At 40.5% G+C, this 22,551-nt stretch overlaps 1 protein-coding gene across 1 annotated transcript; it reads left to right on the forward strand.

The window, feature by feature from the left end:
- The first annotated feature begins 4,930 nt into the window (after window positions 1-4,930).
- Window positions 4,931-22,484, forward strand: LOC134673830 (cytochrome c oxidase subunit 4 isoform 1, mitochondrial-like). Its single transcript, XM_063531858.1, has 4 exons — window positions 4,931-5,150; window positions 8,157-8,349; window positions 20,419-20,552; window positions 22,414-22,484. Exons 1-4 carry the CDS (start codon window positions 4,968-4,970, stop codon window positions 22,417-22,419), a joined length of 516 nt encoding a protein of 171 aa, XP_063387928.1. The 5' UTR covers window positions 4,931-4,967; the 3' UTR covers window positions 22,420-22,484.
- Window positions 22,485-22,551: the final 67 nt, after the last annotated feature.

Consider the following 22,551-nt stretch of genomic DNA (forward strand, 5'->3'; position numbering starts at 1 on the left):
TAGACCATTCTTAGGTCTGCTTACAACACGGTAAAAATCGTTGCAGGATTTTCGCTTTCTTAGTGGTTCCACTTGTTCAATACTTGAATGAAATAGTTATGTTATTCCTTAATATTAATAATACTAACCACAACATTGTTTACAACGACAGTTCAAATGGTGACATTGACAACCACTCAAAAGTACGCAATCGTCTTATAAATATCTCTGGTTTCCTTGACTGATAAAAAGGTTTTAGTTCCTTAACACAGTTCACAAAATGATTTTCGAATAATTGACTATCTAAACTAAAATTAAAAAATAGGTTGTGTTTGTTGCACCAAATGAACTTGCAAAAATGAAATACTAAGAATAAATCAAGAATAAATACTTCTTAAATACCTAACTAACAAACCTTCTTGCGTGGAAATAGACAAGACGTCTGATGTTTGAAATGAAATTGTCATTGAACTTTACTTATCTAATGTCATATTCTTCAAATAAAAATGCCGTTGTTAGATGCTCGTGGTTATTTAAATTTGTGGGGCTGTGTAAAAGATATGGTGTACCAAACGGAATGTGAAACTGCGGACGAAATGAGACATTAAACGCTAATTGCTGCTTTTGACAATCTGCGGAGGAAAAATGACTATCGCATGGGCAATGTGCGCGGGCTCGGGTGCGGGCTGCGGCGTACATTATAAGACACGGAGGTACATTTGAACACCGTATGTGAGGAGAAGATAGTGTTAAATATTGGCAATAAGTAACTATCTAAAAAGTAATAAAATTGTTTGTAATATTTTTGCATTCATTTGATTTATTTGTCATTTATGCGTCATTCATACATCAGTGCGAATCTGTCAACGATCGGAAAAAAGCGTAAAGTCCCGAGCTTTGCCGACGGAGATCCTTAATCTCGCCGTCATGTGCACATGCTATAGGGTTATCACCACAGTTAAAAAGTAGAAAATTTGGTATTTTTATTTTTTACTCAATTAACGATTCTTACCATTACCAATCTGCTCTGTATCACTTAAACGACCTAATACTTCCGGGAAGGATCGTCGTGCCTTTCCACCCTGTATAGTACAGAGAGCCAAAATATAGTACAATACTATATAATATAGTACGGTTGGCAACCCTACCCTGAACCGCTGTCAAACTTCGGGTTCGTAGGAAGTGTCATTTCTGTACGCTAATACCCACTATTATTTCTTCTGTGGTCTAGGTAAACTTAAAGCAGATATTTTTGCCCAGCTCCCGCGCCACTAAGCATTGATCGACATATGGCGGCGGGGAACACGCTTCAGCATTTTAGCGCATTAGCATTACTAATTTTTGGTACAATAGCAAATTGCATCCCGCTGTAATCCGCTTCCAATCTTACGTCAGATGTTGTCTTCAGTGAATGTTGCAACTGCATGCATTTAGAAAGTTTTATCGAAGCGAAGTTCTTAACCTTTTGGATGCCGATGACCGATCTATACGCACCGCAGGTTCGACGCCAAAGACTGATTAATCGGTCACAGACCACAGAGCAACATAGACCTACGTGCTTATGCATAAAGTTCAATTTCAGTTTTGACACTTCGGTGACGTGGCGTCCGCGTGACAGCTTTTGTGTATGACACGGCGTCGAGTAGCGTCATGAAAATTGGCAGCTGTATGTAGTTTTTAACCGACTTCCATTTCATAGAAGGAGGAGGTTTTGTATTCGGTTGTGGCTATTTTTTTTTTTTTCTATGTACGTTCACCGATTACTCCGACATCCGTAGTCCGATTTGAGTAATTCTTTTTTTGTTGGAAAGGAGCTACCTCCGAGTTGGTCCCATTTTAATTTGGTTCTGTTCTGATGATGGGATCCATGAGGAATTGAGGGAACTCCTCAATTTTTAAAGGCACATGCATGGTGATTTGGGTGTTTTCTTAAGCAACTCGAGCATTTTCTCCCAAAAACCACCACTTTGATGAAATAGACCTGATGATGATGATTGTTTTGATGATAATGATGATGATTTTTTAAATGTAGTATGTTCAGCGATTACTCCGGCACCTGTGATTCGATTTGAGTAATTCTTTTTTTGTTTGGAAGGAGTTGCCTCCAAGGTGTTTCCGTATTATTTTTGGTTCTGGTCTGATGATGGAATCCATGAGGAATTGAGGGAACTCCTCAGTTTTTAAAGGCACGTGTAAAGTGATTTCGGTGTTTTCTAAAGTAACTCGAGCATTTGCTTCCGAACACCGCCAATTTCATGTAGTGCAAGTGTAGCCTTACCACGAGTTTGACATTGACATATTCGCTAAGTTAGCGACGCTAACGTCTTCGTAACTTACTTTTTTTGCATCTCGCTCGCACTAATATGCCAGTACGAGCGAGATGCAAAGAAAGTAAGTTACACACACGCTTGCGAATAAATCAATGTCAAACTCTTGGTAAGCTGGTAAGGCTACTGGGGTTAGGGTTAGGAGTTTATAAGGGGTCGGGGATTAAGAGGTCGGGTAATGGTGGTTGAAGGGCTGCTGGTTCAGGGCCGAGGGGTACATGGATCAGGGGTTGATGCGCTGTGAGGTAGATTGACCGGGGGGGTTGAGGGATTGGGTCAGTGGCGGGGCGGAGGTTGGATTTAGTGTAGAGACAGGAATTATAATTTCCCAGACAGACTCGAGAAAATTCCTGATTACATATTTATTAAAGTAGGTACATGAATTTAGTGTTAATATTGTTTTTCATTCATGCGTCGCGCTCTTAACAATGCGTTAAAACTAAAAATGGAAAAATAAAAACTTTTTACAAAAAAAAGAAAACCGACTTCAAAAAGGATGAAATAAATTATTATCCTTTTTAAGTCTATGCGTTACCAACTGATATGTTTGAAGTCGGTGCCAAGCCAAGTAGTAACAATACCCGTCAAAAATAATCAGCTTTATGACTATAAATCCCATTAGAACTGTATTAATAACTATTATAAATGTGTAAGTAATTCTGTCTCCCTCTTTGTCGCCTTTTCATGGCTAAACAACTGAACCGCTTTAGGTGAAATTTGGCAACAATTCCTTGAATTGTTTTATATTTTGAAATGTAGTCCTCTGAATCAGGGACGGGAAATAGCTTCAGTCCCAATCCCACGCGTGCGTGCCGACAAACATGGTACGGACTGTGCCAAGAAGGTTTGATCGTGTGTTCTTAGGTATAGTCGACGACGTCAAAGATATGTTGACACTTTTGCACCTTACTCCTTTGTAATAAGACGAAAAGTGTAAACATATTTTGAACGTCGACTGTACCTACAGAAAGTACGTTCATTGTCGTCGTGTAAGGCAATCCAACGTAGGTACATCCTTATCGAATCGCACCAAAATCATGGTATGCTTCAAAAGTTGGCTTGGCACCGACTTCAAACATATCAGTTGGTAACGCATAGACTTAAAAAGGATAATAATTTATTTCATCCTTTTTGAAGTCGGTTTTCTTTTTTTTGTAAAAAGTTTTTGATGACAATACAATAATAATATGGTACTGTCGAACTGATTTGATGATGGAGCCGAAAGATATGAACTGGAACTTCATGATAGAACATCGTATCATAGCTGTGTTGGATTTGTTAGAAAAGTCTTGAAATGAACTTTGACCACGATTAGGTTTCAAGGTCTGATGATAAAGCCGGAAGATAGGCACTGGCATTCCATGATGGAATATCGTATCATACTCGTGTTTGCACTTGTGAGAACGGTCGCGTAATGGACTTTGAACACGATCAGGCATCAAGCGTGTTTTTCTAGTATTTTTTAAACTATTAATTTATTTCCTTTTAGGCTTGCACCGCGTTCCCGAAGCAGCTTTAAATATCCGTAGGGCGCCATATTCACAGTAAAAGTAATTAAATATGATTATTAAAATTATGTACCTATTATAATAATTAACTTAATTACTTTTCACTTTTACTAATTAAATTATTTGTTTATGGTTATGACATGACAACATGACACCATGACATGATGTGTCATTGATGATGTCAACGAGCTTTCCATAGAGATATATTTAGAGCTTTGTTTACTGTATGTCTAGTGGCGCCGCCTACACAGAGCTTTGCCTAATATTCCCTATACGTCGGAAAGGGACAAACGATTATTATCGGCTTGTCAACTTTAGTAAACGTTTATAAATAAGGTGGTATACTTATGTTTAAAATTTGAAACTAAGGAACTTTGACCTACAATAATTCTTAAACTAAAAGTTCAAATTGAATGTTTTTGAGAAGGAATATATCTTAATCATGTTAAGCCCTAGCACAGAATGAGTACCTATAGTACGTTTTTTTTAGCATTAGAAAGAACTCCGCAGAAGCAAGCGTGTAGTTTTTATCAGGCTCGTTAATTGTTAATAATTATTGAATTATCTAATATAGCATGGTCAATACATATAATTTACTTAAAATTGTTACCGCTAAAAGTGCCAGATTTAGAACCACAAGCGAACTTCTGCGAAGTTCTTTCTAATGCTAAAAAAAACGGACTATAATAGAACTCTAGTACTCTAGCTTTAGCCAGCACAAAATTACAGGCCGTCGAAAACGGCCTGAATCGCTTCGAGAAAAGGATGGTACGGCCGTGCCTCTTCGTTTTGCTCGACTTGGCGGGGGCACTGCCGTTCGGAGGAACGATATGACATTGATACATATAAAGGTGGTTTAAATCGAAACTTCAGCTATCTGGCTTTTTTATCACTTGAATATGCATGAGTGATCTATCACTTAACATAATTTCGACTCGTTTGCGGTAGACCCTCAGATTGTGAGTACCTAATTGTGGTACCTAGTGGCGCCCCCTACGCAGAGTTTAGCCTAATATTCCCTTATTGGTACCAAGTTGGTACAAACCTATTTCAACTCTACGTCACCGGCCGCGATAACTAATAAAGCGAAAACGTCAATTCAAATCGCTTTCTGACTTGTTATAATATTTTGTCAGTTGTCAAATTGACAACAATGGCTATGTTAAAATCCCGTTTTTCCCCGGCCATCCGATACGCCAGGACTGTAACCAATCGGTGCAGGATCGGGACGAGGGATGTAGTGGGGTATGGCCATAATGGGGGGTATAACTATAAAGATGACCCGCACCTCCCGTTCCCGGCGATTCGGTTTAAGGAGAACACTAGGGACATTGTGGTAAAACTCTTTTCGTTGTTTATTTAGAGGGATTTAGATCTGCCGAACTGATTGGACTAATTGGAGAAACGAAAGCCGCCAGACGACGATGGCTTGAGCACGCGGCTCCGTAGGATGGGTGACGATCGTGCAGTCTGGAGTACCCTGGTGTATAGTTCGTAGATTCGTAACTGAGCCCGGCGGCTAATCCTATTGTCTATTGTTAAGTAAAACCGCACGTGCTACTTACCTGCAAAAAAGGGTCATCCTTATTCTATTTGGCACCTGAGCGCAGGCTAGTCCATCGCTCAAAAAACCAGTGTAGTTGCGCTCTCCGATAACGCGCCTTTGTTACGCATCTCGATGACACATTTTAGACTGGTTCTGTAGCGTTCGACTCGCCGGCACTCAGTAACCGAAGTACGCAGGTTTTTATGCAGGTGGTGGTGGCACGTGGCACGAGCGGTTTTACTTAACAATAGACAATAGGATTAGCTCGGGCTCAGTTACGAACCTACGAACTATACCACATGGCCGATTGGACAGAAACGGTTTTGGACAGAGTAGCCTGGTTTTTGGTTTCGGGGGCCAAGATCCACTTCGGGGCGTCGTGTCACAGCAGTAACTAAGTAAGTACTTATTTACTGCTTACTGCTGGTAGAGTCTGTGCGGAAAGAGAAGAGTAGTCGTATGTATTGGGCCTCATACATTCCACGACTCATCTTTTTCCGCACTTAAGTACCTTAATCAAATATCAAGAACCAATAATCTCGGAAAATGACTGCGGCCTACGTGCAGATCTCTCTTGTCGCGGCGTTTGGGTTGCGTAGAGGGAGGCGTTGTTTGATATCCGTGTCGTCGACACTGACGCTCCTTCTTACCTCTCACGACCCGTCACATCTGTACTAAAATCAGCTGAAGACGAAAAGCAGAGAAAATATTCCACGGCCTGTGAAATGCGACATGCAACTTTCACACCACTTGTAACATCTGTTAACAGCGTCTATGCACCCCAAATGTCCTCCTTTATAAAACATATGGCAGAAACCATATCTCAACGTTGGAACCGTTCTCTAAGCACCATACTGGGCTGGCTGAGATGCAGGATCAGTATCGCCGTTATACGCGCCACCAGCATGTGCATCCGAGGCACACGCCACCGGTTTAAGTCCACCGCCAGGTGGCTTGGGTTCGACGACGGTGCCGCCCTTCCACACATCGACTGAAACTCCCTTTTCTACCCTACCTAAATATGTCTTAACCTAACCCTTTGCCTATGTATTACTTATGATTCTCGTAATAAATGCTTTAGTTATTAATAGGTAATATCAAGTGGAGGTGGGACTGATCCTAATAAAACCTCCTCGGCTACACTTTTAATGGTTGACCTAGGTTAAAAGATATAAGTATGAATCGATTGACACCTTATTATGGTGACCTTTTTTGTCGTCAGATTTTGATATAAATTATAAATTAATTTGGTGGACAGATAGTGCCCTATTCTGTAGGTACTTGGGTCAAACAGAAAACTGTGTTCGTGTCTTTTCTGTAGACATACACAGGAGAGAAAAATTTACAGTTCGCGCAAACACACTAGTTTTCTCTCCTGTGGGCAATAGTTAACAGCTTGTGGGCATGTAGGTAATGATTTTATCATAGTTCTCTAAAAGAAAGGAGTACCTTTTCACTTGTATAAGGGTTAAATAAGAAAATTAACCTTTATAGCCCTTAACTTTTGTGTATGTCTACAGAAAAGACGTGAACACAGTTTTCTGTTTGACCCACTTACAATATGAGCACAATATCATCGTAATAGGTCTTAAAAAACTTCTCAGTTAGGTACTGAATATTAGGTATTTTCGTAATTCAGCGGAAATACAACATACATTTTTATGGCTTAAATATTTAAGTATATTCCATCCAGAATGAGCTCTTAAAACTTATCAAATTTTATAAAAAATCTGACATAAAAACTACGCACAACAAAAGAAAAATCGGTTCATTCACCAAAATAAACTTAGTTTAAGTTATGCAAACCTGGAAAACGTTACCAATTACCCCAACCTTGTATATTACACAATAAACATGTAGTCATGTAGTGCGCCGACTTCTGGCAGAAGGCCGAAGGGCGTCGTGTTAAGGCCCCAGGCCGCGTAGCCAAGATGCCAATCGCTTACGCTCCGTAGCGATCGAAACGCAACTGTCACTGTGACACTAATATGGAAGAGTGATAGAGAGACATAATGCTTTTCGTTGTCGAAGCGATAGCGATTGTAACCTTGGCTAGGCGGGCTGTACACAATGGGCCATCGCCGGCCATTCCAAGGGACGCATTTATGCGTTAGAGGGAGCAAGTGATATTGCTATCTCATTCTACCGCATGGCTGCGTCCCTTGGAGTGGCCGGCGATGGCCCATTGTGTACTGGGGCCTTTACTGGGGTCCGGGTGCAAACTGCCGAATCCGTCACAAGACCAGACGATTCAACTGAGCCACGCCGTATTGTCGCCTAAATAGTGTTTAGAGTCAGTCCATGAAAAGTCTGCAGCGGATTTGATAGCCCACGCAGTGCACGTGTTATTTTAAACGTCAAACTTCTATGAAATCATGATGTATAAATGACACTTGCACTGCGTGAGCTATCAAATCCGCTGCAGTCTTTTCTTGGACCGACTCTAGTTTATATGTTAGTCTGTAAAGTATTTGTAATATGGGCAATGTTGCCTGATTTAAAATGTTAAATAAATCATCATCATCATCTCAGCCATAAGACGTCCACTGCTGAACATAGGCCTCCCCCTTTTTTGGGGGGTGAATGCCATAATCGCCACGCTTGGCAGGCGGGTTGGCGATCGCAGTCGAGTACTCCGAATTTGAGGGACGCTGCTGCCCGTCCACCGGTGGTCTTGGACGTGGTTTAAGGACATACCCGGGTCCTGGTCGCAGTTTAAGGACATACCCGGACCCGGGTCCCGGGTCCGGGTCGGGTTAAATAAATAAATAAAAATAAATGTAACACAAATTTCAGGCCCTCCGCCAAAAAGAGTGCGGCGACTGGAGGATGCTGTGCTGCGAAGAAAAGAAGGCGTTGTACCGCGCATCATTCTGCCAGACCTTCTCCGAGTTCCAGCACCCCACGCACCACTGGAAGATCGTCATCGGCGCGGGCATGTTCTTCCTGTCTTGGATGTGTTGGCATCAGATAATATATCGCCACTTCAGTAAGTCACCTAATATTATACCTATAACTTCTGGTATCGTCTTGGGTCGTCTCATTCGTTTTTCGTCAAGTTCTTAAATTAGTCCTATTCTGCTTTCGTCACTCATTCTACATTGAAAGCCACCGACGATTGTGACGAATGTAGACTGAGTGACGAAAGCAGAATAGGACTAATTTACGAACTTGACGAAAAACTAATGGGACGACCCAAGACGATACCTAATTTCTCTCTTTCTTTTTAGGTTATGGAATAGCATAGAAGGTATATATGATCCTATAGAAGTGCCTCCATAAGGGACAAAACATACGCAATGCGACACTATGATTGGTCCAATTTATTTGTTGCCCACTATAATCCATACTAACAGTGGGGAACAAACATAATGTGAGACTGTGACAACGATAAACAATAATACCGAGTTTTCGCTGCTACTCCTACTGAAAGATATATATAAGACTATATTCTGTTCGGTCACTTCCCCCACCTTTTATGCCAGAACCAGTTTATATATATTAGATTCATGGGGAATAGATACGAGTACGACAAAAGCTGGTAGCTACCTATACCCAGGGCCGGATTAAGCATGTCGGGGCCCCTAGGCAGTGCGAGGCTCAGGCCCCCCTACAGCCAATTCTGCGCACAGCATATTTAGTACAGAGAAATAAACTTGCGTTTTTAATTTCAATCTTCAGGCGTCGGCCGAGCCGATCCAAATCGAACGATGGCTTTGTCGCTCTTATTGAGTAGACATAAAGCTTTATTCTATCGGTTTTTGCCGATTCCGCGTCGCGTCAAGTGTGAAGAGGGCCCTTTAGGCCAATTCCCAGTGGAATACCAAAGATGTGAGCTTCAGCGTCACTTTCCTTCTACCTCTAATCACTAATGGCAAATTTTAAGCGAGGCTAAAGGCTAAGCTCAACGAGTTCCGCAAAGTTAATTTTTAATACAGTTGCTCAAAAAGTGCTACTTTACGTAGCTGTTTAGCGTGCGGAAAGTTGGTTATCTCGAACTAGTGCTTTTTACTTTTCCAATTTTTTTAAATTTATACTTGTTCCAATTCACGACTACTTATTGATGAGTGTTAATATTAGTTTTTAATACAGTTGCTCAAAAAGTGCTACTTTACGTAGCTGTTTAGCGTGCGGAAAGTTGGTTATCTCGAACTAGTGCTTTTTACTTTTCCAATTTTTTTAAATTTATACTTGTTCCAATTCACGACTACTTATTGATGAGTGTTAATATTAGTTTCCTTTAAACGTCGTAATCAGCATAAAAACCTACCGTTAATGTAAGAATACGAAAAATATTACATATTTCATATTTAATTACTTACCTCTTCATGATTATAACACGTTTATTTTTTAATATTCAATATTGAAAATTCCGTTCTTAATAAGTTGACTGAATGGAACGGAATAGCTGTCAAACGCCCATAGATATAATATACTTAAAGACGACGTCTAACCGAGCTGCCACTGTTACCACTTTTGTTTAGTGTACGATTAACAATGTTTTTCTTATTTTTTCGCAACTGTATTAAAAAACGTCGTTCGATACACGTGCGGAAATGTCATTCTTCACTCGTCCCGAGTCTTGCCACTCGCCTGCGGCTCGTGGCAAGATATCTCGGTACTCGTGAGGTAATGACATACCTTCCGCACTAGCATCGAAATGTACTATTCCTTTAAACGTCGTAATCAGCATAAAAACCTACCGTTAATGTAAGAAAACGAAAAATATTACATATTTCATATTTAATTACTTACCTCTTCATCATTATAACACGTTTATTTTTTAATATTCAATATTGAAAATTCCGTTCTTAATAAGTTGACTGAATGGAACGGAATAGCTGCCAAACGCCCATAGATATAATATACTTAAAGACGACGTCTAACCGAGCTGTCACTGTTACCACTTTTGTTTAGTGTACGATTAACAATGTTTTTCTTATTTTTTCGCAACTGTATTAAAAAACGTCGTTCGATACACGTGCGGAAATGTCATTCTTCACTCGTCCCGAGTCTTGCCATATATCTCGGTACTCGTGAAGTAATGACATACCTTCCGCACTAGCATCGAAATGTACTATTACTCAATAGTTAATATTTTGCGAGGCTGAATAGCGATTTTCCGACCATAAGACTAAACGCTGAGCCACATGATTAGTATCAACCTAATAATAAAGAATTTCCATATGTAACAATTACTTAAATTACTAGAGTTAGACCAAGATAAGCCTGCAACAATTTCGATAGCACTCGCAGTGCAAGTGTTATTTTAAACGTAAACCATTTTTCCTGAAAACCCCATTATTATATTACCTACAATTTTAGAACGGGTACGCAGAATACGCCCCGTATACTGTAACGCAGCGGTCGGCAACCTTTTAGCAGCCAAGGGCCACATAGCAGCTAACGAAGTGGACGCGGGCCGCACTTTGTTAGTATTTATGACTTTATCAGACATTGTCGTTTGTCAATATTACATACAAAATAACCAGCGAGGCTCGCGGGCCACGAGTATGAGGTTCGCGGGCCGCTGGTTGCCGACCGCTGCGTGTAACGTATTGCTTCAATTTTATTACAGTATTTCATTAATTTAAAGAATGGATCGAAAAAAAAAACAATAACAAAGCACACTAATTATTATAAGAATAAAAAAATTACCCATGAATTTTGACCCTATGGAACAAAATTTTATTTGGTTCGCGCTGAGCCGCCGGGGCCCTTTAGCCGCGGCGGGGCCCCCTAGCCACGGCGGGGCCCCCTAGCCGAGGCGGGGCCCCTAGGCAGTTGCCTACTTTGACTTAGGGTTAATCCGGCCCTGCCTATACCTAATAGAGTTGAATGGGGCGGACGTAGAGGTTAGGTGTATTTTGAATCAGGGATGTTGCGGATGCATATTTTTTGATATCCGCGGATGCGGATGTCAGGATTTGGTACTTAAAAAACGTCAAATAATATATTTTTAGCGTGTTTAGTATTTGAGCAAGAACATAGGGGCGTTTTATTTAATAAACAGTAACTTGGCCAACTTTTCGGGATCTAGACGATTTCGTTATATATATATCCCACCAAAAACATAAATGTAAAAAAGGAGAGCCAAGTTCAATACAAAAATTATGCTTGGCTGTGGGGCTCGCCGCAAAAAGAATGGAGATCTAAATGAGTGCCACTGCCAAGTTCTATGCAAAATCCAAATATGTATTTATAGGAACAAAATAACATTATAAACAAGTATTAAACTCTATTTCTTTGCTTTATTGGATACCTATAACAATTGCTGTTATTTAAAAAAATGTGAGATCTTAAAGTAGGTTAGATTTGACTTGGCCAGTTTTCATTATATCAATCATTTTATTTATATTGTAATTCTGATAAAACCTGGCCAAGCCAAATCTAACCTACTTTAAGATCTCACATTTTTTTAAATAACAGCAATTGTTATAGGTATCCAATAAAGCAAAGAAATAGAGTTTAATACTTGTTTATAATGTTATTTTGTTCCTATAAATACATATTTGGATTTTGCATAGAACTTGGCAGTGGCACTCATTTAGATCTCCATTCTTTTTGCGGCGAGCCCCACAGCCAAGCATAATTTTTGTATTGAACTTGGCTCTCCTTTTTTACATTTATGTTTTTGGTGGGATATCAATACTTTTTGTACAGAAAACTACTACTTTTTTCTTGTGTTTCCGCTGTATGGTTTTTACTTCTGTTCTTTGTATAATTATGTGGTGCCGCGCGCCGCCGACGACACACCGTTGGCCGGTTGTTTAGAGCGTATTACAAGTTTTTTGTATGGGGACACCACTTATTTTTTGACTAAACTTTATTTTAATATAGCAAATATAATAATACATATATTGGGGTAGTTTCAAATATCTGCTTGTAACGGTTCCAACGCTACAATAAAAAAATTTTTTTTTGTATGGGGACCCCCCCTATTTTTTAACTTTTTTTATTTTTAGATTTTTTCCTACGCTTACACACAATAACCGAGCTGGATTCCAAATTTCATCCTTCTAGGTCGTCTGGAAGTAGGTTAGGTTTAGGTACTTATATGTCAGTCCCAATAAAAAATGGTTTTTTTGTATGGGGACCCCCCCTATTTTTAAACTTTATTTTATTTTTAGATTTTTTCCAACGGTTACACACAATAACCGAGCTAGATTCCAAATTTCATCCTTCTAGGTCATCTGGAAGTAGGTTAGGTTTAGGTACTTATATGTCAGTCCCAATAAAAAGTGTTTTTTTTTTTATGGGGACCCCCCCTATGTTTTAACTTTATTTTATTTTTAGATTTTTTCCTACGGTTACACACAATAACCAAGCTGGATTCCAAATTTCATCCTTCTAGGTCATCTGGAAGTAGGTTAGGTTTAGGTACTATAAGTCATAAGTCAGTCTTAAAATTTACGACTTTTTGACCTTCATACCTTTATAACCGTTAGAGCTAGCTTCATGAAATTTGGGCTTCTAGATATCCTTATGGATATAATTAAACACACGTAGTTTTATGTGTTTACGTCAAAGATGTTTTGAGTTATAGAAGGGTCAAAAGTGGCACCAAGTGGTTCGTGTAATATTACACTCGGCGCTGGCTAGCCAGTTCCTTTGCTTGAACTTGGCTTGACACGCTGCCGCGTGTCTAGATATATATATACCTAATGACGAAATTACCTAGCACTTACGCCGCCGGCGCCGCCGCTAATACGTTCCTGTTACCGACTTGGTCGACATCCGCATCATGCGGATGCTCCGCATCGATTTTATGCGGGATACATGCGGATGTTGATAATAATGCGGATGTTCCGCGGATGCGGATGCGAATATTCGCAACATCCCTGTTTTGAATGAAACGGCACTTCAACTTACTTACTTATTAGGGTGTAGAAACACCCTAAAGTGGATTGGGGGCGTTACGATTTTTAGGTATTCAATTTCCTTAATTGTCTTAATTTCCTGTAAATTTAGCAGCGCATGTATGCAGGTTTCCTCAAGATGCTTTCCTTCGCTAGCTATTGATATTAAAAGATATTTCGTACTTAAGTTCACCATAATTATATATTTAGTTATATATTTTATTGTATATATTTAATGTTAGGTATATATATTGTTAATGGGATTATTTTACTTCGATATTTAAAAATTATGTGGACTGTATTCAAGCGAATTACGAGACGAGATACGAAACGATATACCGTGGAACTTAGGACAGGCTAGGTCAATTGGTAAAAGCACTCACCTTGCTGAGCTGTAGATGACGGTGCAGCTCTCGGTGGAGGCTGGCGCAGGCTTCTCAGACCTTCGGCTCGTCTAGACTTACCTCGAATCCGAGTTACCTGGACCAGCGTGGACACCGAAACGGAGCAGGAGCAGTGCTTCTTCAACTGATTAGCCTTCCACGATGAGTACACACAGTTTACAGACAAAATTGAATCTTTTAGATGAACCGAGACGATAATATTCGAAAATAATAATTAGCGCAGCGAGATGCGCCCGACATGTTACATTCGCGATACGAGAAGGGGAAGGGATATAGTTTTTTTTTTTTAAGTTTGAACGATAATGTTGCCAGGCGAAATTATTTTAAGACTACAATCCTTAACATTTTCCGCCCACCAAAATACAACGTATTTTCCACAAGTTTGTACTGTTATTGTCAACTGAGGATAAAATAGAATCGATATGGCTCAGGGTTTACTTTCCTATTACTATTTTTTTTTACTTTAATTTAAATCTACGATAAAATTAATACTTATGACTATAAGATAGTGAATTAACACTAGTTTTGCAAAGGTAAGGGACACAGTTTAACTATCGGACGTTTAAGTTCGCCTGATTCTGTCCGAACTGTGACAACACGACAAATCCCGTCACTTCCTGGATGGAGTTGTACCACCCGGCCAATTTTCCACTTCATGGGGCTACATTGCTCATTGACAATGAGCACGAGCGTCCCGACGACAATGTTTTTCTGACCATCGAACCATTTGTGGCGTTGCTGCAATGTGTGCAAATATTCGAGGTGCCACTTGCGCCAGAAATCTTGATGGATCTTTTGTAATAATTTCCATCTCTGAAGTGGACCTAATTTCGCATCTACCATGTTGCTTTCAGGCAATATGGTGAGCGGCTCCAAAGTAAGGAAATGTCCGGGGGTCAAAACTGACAGGTCGTTTGGGTCCGAGCTGACAGGGGACAAAGGCCGTGAGTTCAGCATCGCCTCAATTTGGGTCAAAATGGTATAGAATTCCTCAAATGTAAGGCGCTGAGAGCCCACGACGCGAGCGAGATGTGTCTTTACTGACTTTACACCAGCCTCGGCTAACCCCGAGAAATGTGGGCTGCCGGGCGGGTTAAAAACGAAATTTATTTGTTCTGCACGTGAAGCCTTGGCCATGAATTCTTGGAGCATATTGGATGCGCCAATAAAGTTTCTACCCTGATCCGAGATCAGCCTAGAGCACCGACCGCGGCGCGAAATGAAACGGCGCAGAGCTGCGAGATATGCCTCTGTGGTGAGCTCTGAGGCCAGCTCAAGATGTACTGCTTTGGTGGCAGTGCATACGAAAACGCAAATATACGATTTAAATGTGCGTAGACCACGGCCCCGGGCCAAACAAGTATCAAAGGGACCAGCGTAATCTACTGCCGCTGACGAAAATGGTTTAATTTGATTAATTCGAAACGATGGTAAGTTGCCCATTATTGGAGGAGATGCCACTTTAGGCCGAGCGCGAAAGCACTTCATACAAGATGAAATAACCGAGTTTATAGCCCTTCTTGCCCAGAACCCAGAATTCTTGGGCTAATAAATTTTGCAATGTTTGCAATCCAGGGTGCATAAACCGGTGATGGTAATCCTCAATGATCAACGTAGTCAACCTGTGATCACGAGGCAATAATAGTGGATGTTTCACATCGAACGACAGGTCTCCTTTAGAAAGGCGACCGCCCACCCTTAGCATTCCACGCTCATCCACAAACGGCGCCAATTTCCGCATGGGCTTCGATAGAGAGTGGGGTGACTTATCTGTCAACAAGCACCGCAATTCTGAAGCGAAAGCTCGCTCCTGGACATGTTTCACGAGAAAGTGAAGAACTTTCGTAATTTCTTCAGACGACAGGTTCGGATCTGTGATTTTCGACGATGATTTTTGCAAGTTATGCATGAACCGAAAACAATAAGCGAATATACGCAATATGCGTTGTAAAGACGAGAATCTACTCAAGATGTTGTCAATCAACGATATATTAGAGTCTGTGACCAAACTGTAGATTTTTTGCTCGTTCGAAGCAGCTTGATCTGAAAGGATCTCAGATTGTGGCCAAGATTCTTGAGGATTAGACAGCCAAGTAGGCCCCGCCCACCATAGCGTATTCTGGATTAAATCAGCAGGTAACAAACCGCGGGAGCCGCAATCCGCTGGATTATCCGAACCAGACACGTGGTGCCAATTTTCAGGGGGGACGTTCTCTTGTATGTGCGCAACCCTATTAGCCACAAAAGTTTTCCACTTTGATGGACACGAACGAATCCAAGTCAGCGCGACAGTAGAATCTGACCAAGCGTGGATATCATCAAAAGTGTGAAAATCTTTTAGAGCTTCTGCAAACGAGACAATCAAATCTGACAACAAGACAGCAGATAACAGCTCACATCTCGGGATAGAACATTTACGAAGTGGGGCCACTTTCGTTTTAGCGCAACAAAGACGCACGACAACGGATCCGTCATTTTGAACGACACGACAATAAATGACAGCACAGTAACCCTTCTCCGAGGCGTCACAGTACCCGTGGAGCTGTAACGATACGAAAGATACAACCATTCTACGGGGAATGGACAACGAGCTCATTTCCGCCAATTGCGATTTGAATTTACGCCATTCTTGAGCGATAGCGATAGGAACCTCGCTGTCCCAATCGACACCAGAAACCCATCGAAGTTGTATTAAATATTTTGCGAAAAATACGACAGGCGACAATAGACCCAGAGGATCAAAAATACGAGCGATGTCCGAGAGGATCGATCGCTTCGTACAACGACAATCATTCAAGGAGGTCTTGAATGTGAAAGTATCTTCCTTGGGAAGCCACGACAAACCGAGAATTTTTAACGATAAATCATGGACGTTTTCGAAATTGTGAAGTTGATCTGAGTACAGCTCTGAACCAGGCAAACTTCCTAGAAACTCAGGGCTGTTAGAGGTCCATTTGCGCAGATGAAGCTGAGCAGACGATAATATTTCCACCAACTGTTGTCGTAACACTAACGCATCCTCGACAGAGTCTGCACCTGACACAACGTCGTCGACATACGCATCCCTAGCCAACACTGCAGCACCTTGAGGAGCACAAGACGAAAACTCCTTTGCTAACTTCGATATGCACCAGAGCGCCTGATATGGAGCACAGGACACACCATAGGTCACTGTGAGCAAACGATAATCTTTCACGGGATCATCAGGTGACGGGCGCCACAAAATGCGCTGATAGTCGCAGTCCTGTAAATCGACAAGGAACTGCCGGTACATTTGTTTGATGTCACCGGTGAACACTACTGCATGCCATCGAAAACGAGCCAGCAAGTCAAATATGTTATTTTGCAATTTAGGGCCGGCAAGCAGTGTATCGTTCAAGGACTTCCCTGAAGAATCCTGGGCGCTAGCGTCAAAAACACAGCGAAGAGGAGTAGTGGAGGAGTCAGGGCGCAAAATTCCGTGGTGGGGGATGTAATAAAACTGACCTTCAGACGACAAGGGAGGATCAACTTCCACCATGTGACCACAACTAAGGTAGTCATCCATGAAATTGACATAAGCTGTCCGAAACTGAGGATTCAATTTGAATTTCCTCTCTAAATTTAAGAGACGCTTGAGAGCTATCTCACGAGAATTTGAAAACCTGGGTTTATCCTGAGGGTCGACATAAGTTAATGGTACGACCATCCTACCCTCGGGAGTGCGACAATATGAAGTTTCCATTTGGTTTTCACACGACATTTCTGATTTCGACAAAACGATATTTTTGGGAGGATCTACACTTTCCAGTTCCCAGAAGCGCTTGATATTATTGTCTAATGATAGACTCGACACGAGATAGCACCTCTGAGTATCACCTTCTGAACCTTTATGACAACGAGAACGAGAAGTGTTAACGTTTATAGGGCACTCACCCATTACCAACCAGCCGAAAACAGTGCGGACAGCTATGGGCTCATCTGCGTTGCCCTTGACAACGCCAGATTGTAGTGCAGCTGCGAAAAGGTTGACGTTAACCAACATGTCTATTGGTCCAGATTTGTGGAAAGACGGATCAGCAAGATCTAAATCCTTCAGATGCCTCCAAGAAGACACATTCAGTGGTTCTGGTGGCATATCATGGCAGATCTTGGGAAGCACGAACGCTTCAAACGAAAATTTGCATGAGGAGTCCCCATTCGAAGGAACTATCTCACAATCGACAATTCCAAAAGTGTCAGTCGATGACAGACCAACACCGTTCACCGTTGGTGAATTATTTCTAATTGGTATTCCAAGTTTTTGAGCGCACTTCAATGTTACAAAGTTACAAGCCGAAGCATTATCCATCAATATTCGAATTGGTACAAAATTATTAAATTTATTTTTTATCAGCACGATAGCTGTCGAGAACAAACTTGGTGCATTTGCATTATGCACAGCCAATGCCACTTGGGTCGGTGGAGCTGTTGGTTCCAACTCCTTATCCTTTTCGAAATGCAATAATGTGTGGTGTCTGCGCTTGCAGATGCCACAAGTCACCGATGATTTACAATTTTTAACCGAGTGTGATGGCCTACAACAAAGTATGCAAAGTCTCCTCTCCTTAACCTGAGCAAACCTTTCCAATGGCTGCAGTTCCAAAAATTTAGTACAGTTATCCAATTTGTGTCCCGGTGCGGAACACATAGCACAGTTGCTCACTGGCGGCACAAGGAAAGCAGGCTTAGCCTTATTCGACACTGGCTTACTATACATTGGTTTACTAGATAATGTTAACGACTTACCAACGCTGTTCTCTAATGCCTGGCTCCGCTTTTCAATAAACGAAATTAATTCCTCATAACTGGGAATTTCTGTGTTTGATTCAAGTTGCAACTCAAAAGCTTCCTTACTACTAACATCTAATTTTGACCAAAGTGCATGGAATAACATAAAGTTCCTGTCAGGCAATTGATACTTTGATAAAATTTCTAAGTTTTCCTTAAAGGTTCGACAAACTCTAACTAATTCCGATGCAGTCTTGGACTTCGCCGCCTCACAATTTAATATTTTTTCATAAAATATACTGGCAATCACCCTTTTTTTCTCAAAATGTAATTTTAGTGTGTTATAGGCCATTAAATAATTTTCATCACATAATGGGTAATTTTTAATTAAGTCGAAAGCATGGCCGGTAACACTCGACAACAAATAGTGCAGTTTTTCTACTGCCGGGATATTTTTACTGTGAATCAGCGAGTCAAAGATCTGGATGAACGACACCCAATTCTCAATTTTCGAATCGAAAGGAACTATATTAATTTTAGGTAATTTAACACTCGAACTTGAACCGCAACTGTCACTTTTATTTAACACTTCAGGTTTTATTTCTGCTAAACGTATTTTTATGGATTTTACCATTTGTTCGAACTGTGATGATATTTCTAATTCACTTGACCTATCACCAGCTGGAATCGCCGAAAGCAATTCAATTTGAAAGGCATGAAATTCACTTTCAAGTTTAATTACATCTTGTGAACAATAACCTTGCAGATCGGAACTCTTTATATACTCCATCCGCACGAACGCATAATCCCGACCTACACGGCTCTTGTCGAAACTTTCGGACGAATCCCCACCAAGTGTCATGTTTATTTTGTAAAAATATGTATATTGAATCACTAAAACAACAACAAAACTATTTGATTCGATAACACTGATATGATAGGTTATGTTATGATTTTCAATTGACACTTGTCAAAAATGACAGCTAAAAGTTGCGTTCAGAAACGTAATAAATTCGACACACAATTTTAGTCTATGAACTAAACGCTCGATAGTTTAACTAACGGAAAAACGCCCAAGCCAAGTGTTTCAATCTTACCCTCCAATGTTTTTATGATTTTACAATGAACAATTTATTGACAATAATTGATATTTAAAGCGAAAATAACCACGGTCACCTTACAAGTTATCCGGATCGTGGGACCAAAAAATGTTAATGGGATTATTTTACTTCGATATTTAAAAATTATGTGGACTGTATTCAAGCGAATTACGAGACGAGATACGAAACGATATACCGTGGAACTTAGGACAGGCTAGGTCAATTGGTAAAAGCACTCACCTTGCTGAGCTGTAGATGACGGTGCAGCTCTCGGTGGAGGCTGGCGCAGGCTTCTCAGACCTTCGGCTCGTCTAGACTTACCTCGAATCCGAGTTACCTGGACCAGCGTGGACACCGAAACGGAGCAGGAGCAGTGCTTCTTCAACTGATTAGCCTTCCACGATGAGTACACACAGTTTACAGACAAAATTGAATCTTTTAGATGAACCGAGACGATAATATTCGAAAATAATAATTAGCGCAGCGAGATGCGCCCGACATGTTACATTCGCGATACGAGAAGGGGAAGGGATATAGTTTTTTTTTTTTAAGTTTGAACGATAATGTTGCCAGGCGAAATTATTTTAAGACTACAATCCTTAACATATATATATATATATTTATATTATATGTATCGTGTATATTTTGATGTACTTGCGTATGTATGTTAAAATTCTTTTAAATTAGCGTTGCGTTCTTATATCAAATTTTGTTAGTAGTAGTAGCAGTTGCACCGCCCACAATCTCTCTGCTTTGCCTTAAGGTTGACTGGTAGAGAATGCTTTTGGCATTAAGTCCGCCTTTTGTACGATAAGTTTTTCTTTTGTGCAATAAAGTTTAAATAAATAAATAAATAAATAATTCGAATCGGCATCGTTATCGCAAAGTTATACGCTTGAACTGCCATTAGACTTCAATAATTTTGAATGAAAACTTTGTATTGCAGTCGCCGAGCCCAATTGGCCGGACTCCTATTCCCTGGAGTCGCGAATGGCGCAGCTTCGTCGCATGCTGGAGATACGCGCGCAGCCGATCGACGGCTTATCCTCTCTGTGGGATTACGACAACGACCGCTGGAAGGTAAAGCCCCGTAGACAACATGCCAATCGCTAACGCGAACGAAACGCAACTGTCACTTCACACTAATATGGAAGAGCGATCGTCATCTTGGCTAGCCCGCCAGTGCAGATTGATGTGTATCGTAAATCCGGCCAAGTGCGAGTTCCGTACCTTTACGCAAAAACGGCAAAAAAATGTTATAGCGGCAGCAAAAATACAGCATCTGTGAAAATTTCAACTGTCTAGCTATCACGGTTCATGAGATACAGCCTGGTAACAGACAGACGGAAGGACAGATGGACAGCGAAGTCTTCGTAATAGGGTCCCGTTTTTACTCTTTGGGTACGGAACCCTAAAAACCAATCTTCAGATCGAGAGACACTATTCTTCAGCAAACAGCTTTAATCGCATGCGCAAGATTCCATGCAGTCGATCAATGGACTGCATGTTTTCTTTGTGAGATTATAAGTATTATAACAACGACCGAAGGTAAGCGTGCCGCCTTGAAGCTAATTACGGTCGTATTAAGTTGAAAGAAGAAAGAAAAAGTTGAAGAAGAAAAGTTGAAGTTGGTTGAGTTGTTGAAGAAGAAGTTGGGTTGAGTTGTTGGGAAGAAGAAAAAAATCTTAGAGCGAGACCAACCAATAAGATGATCTTATTAAGATCTCTCTGCCGAGATCCTTACCTGACCTCAACCAGTGGAGAAACGCCTTTCGGGCAAACTCGGTTCCGTTCGGCTCAGCATTGCTCCGATTATTAGAGTTGGCACCACTTGCAGTACTTTTGCGTGCACGACCACAGATAAGATAATCATTTGAATTTTGACAACCCTAAATAGCCGAAAGGGATAGTGCCATACATTAGAAAGGGATAGCATGATTCGTTCGTGAATCGCTGTCAAACTTCGGCTTTGTATGAAGTGTCCTTTCTGTATGGTACCTAGTACTATTATATATATTCTGTGCCTCATCTTTAATTGAGGAAATACTTATATACTGTATGCAATATTATTTGCGTTATTTGACACATTGTGACTGACGTATATAGAGATGTAACTAACCCAAATCGATTGTCACAGCAAGCGATTACGATTGGATGGCACGTAGACTGAGGTATCGAATTGTGACGTATAATGAATTTTTATTTGAGATTTAAATAAAGCTACAATTATATGGTTTTCCCGCAAGGTAAATGCATTTAATACACCGACCGAGTAGGTCGCACCCATCGTCAAAATCTAAACTAACTGGGGATCTATTTTAAAGTTTATTTATGTTATTTCTGTGTCAAATTTGTTGTCTGTTAGGTGACGATAAATATATCCATATTTGCAGTTAATTATCCACCTTTTCCTTACTTATATTAAAAGAAAAATGAAAAATTCATATCGATTTACTTAGACGACTACCGATTCATAACGATGGTGACCGGCCAACCCTAAAATTAAAAAAAAAAGACGTAGAACGTAAACGTTTGCAGTGCAGTTGTTTTCCTTTGTGATTTCGATGTGGAATACATTTTACGTAGTATTGCTGTTGTGAGTGACAGACGTCAAATACCGCAAATAATGTTGTATACACTATAGTTCCTTTTTTTAACATTAGAAAGAACTTCGCAGAAGTAAGCTTGTGGTTCCAAATCCGGCACTTTTAGCGGTAATAATTTGAAGTAAATTATATGTTTTGACCATGCTACATTAGATAATTCAATAATTATTTAACAATTGAAGAGCCTGATAAAAACTGCACGCTTGCTTCTGTGGAGTTCTTTCTAATGCTAAAAAAAAGAACTATAGTAATTGTAGCGAACATCACTGTTTAGGAATACAAGTGCAATTTCTAGGTACCTGTAGATTTAATATGAATTATTTCTATTGTTTCAGAAATAAGAGTAATTGGAGTTCAGTATGCCCTGATTTTATTAGATTACCATGTTGAATATACGTTTCGGACCGATGTAAGAGTTTTTATTTATATAACAAGTAAAGTAAATAGTGCGCACTGCAAAATATAGGTACTAC

This window comes from Cydia fagiglandana, chromosome 19 (genome assembly GCF_963556715.1).
Source record: "Cydia fagiglandana chromosome 19, ilCydFagi1.1, whole genome shotgun sequence".
Lineage (NCBI taxonomy): Eukaryota > Metazoa > Arthropoda > Insecta > Lepidoptera > Tortricidae > Cydia > Cydia fagiglandana.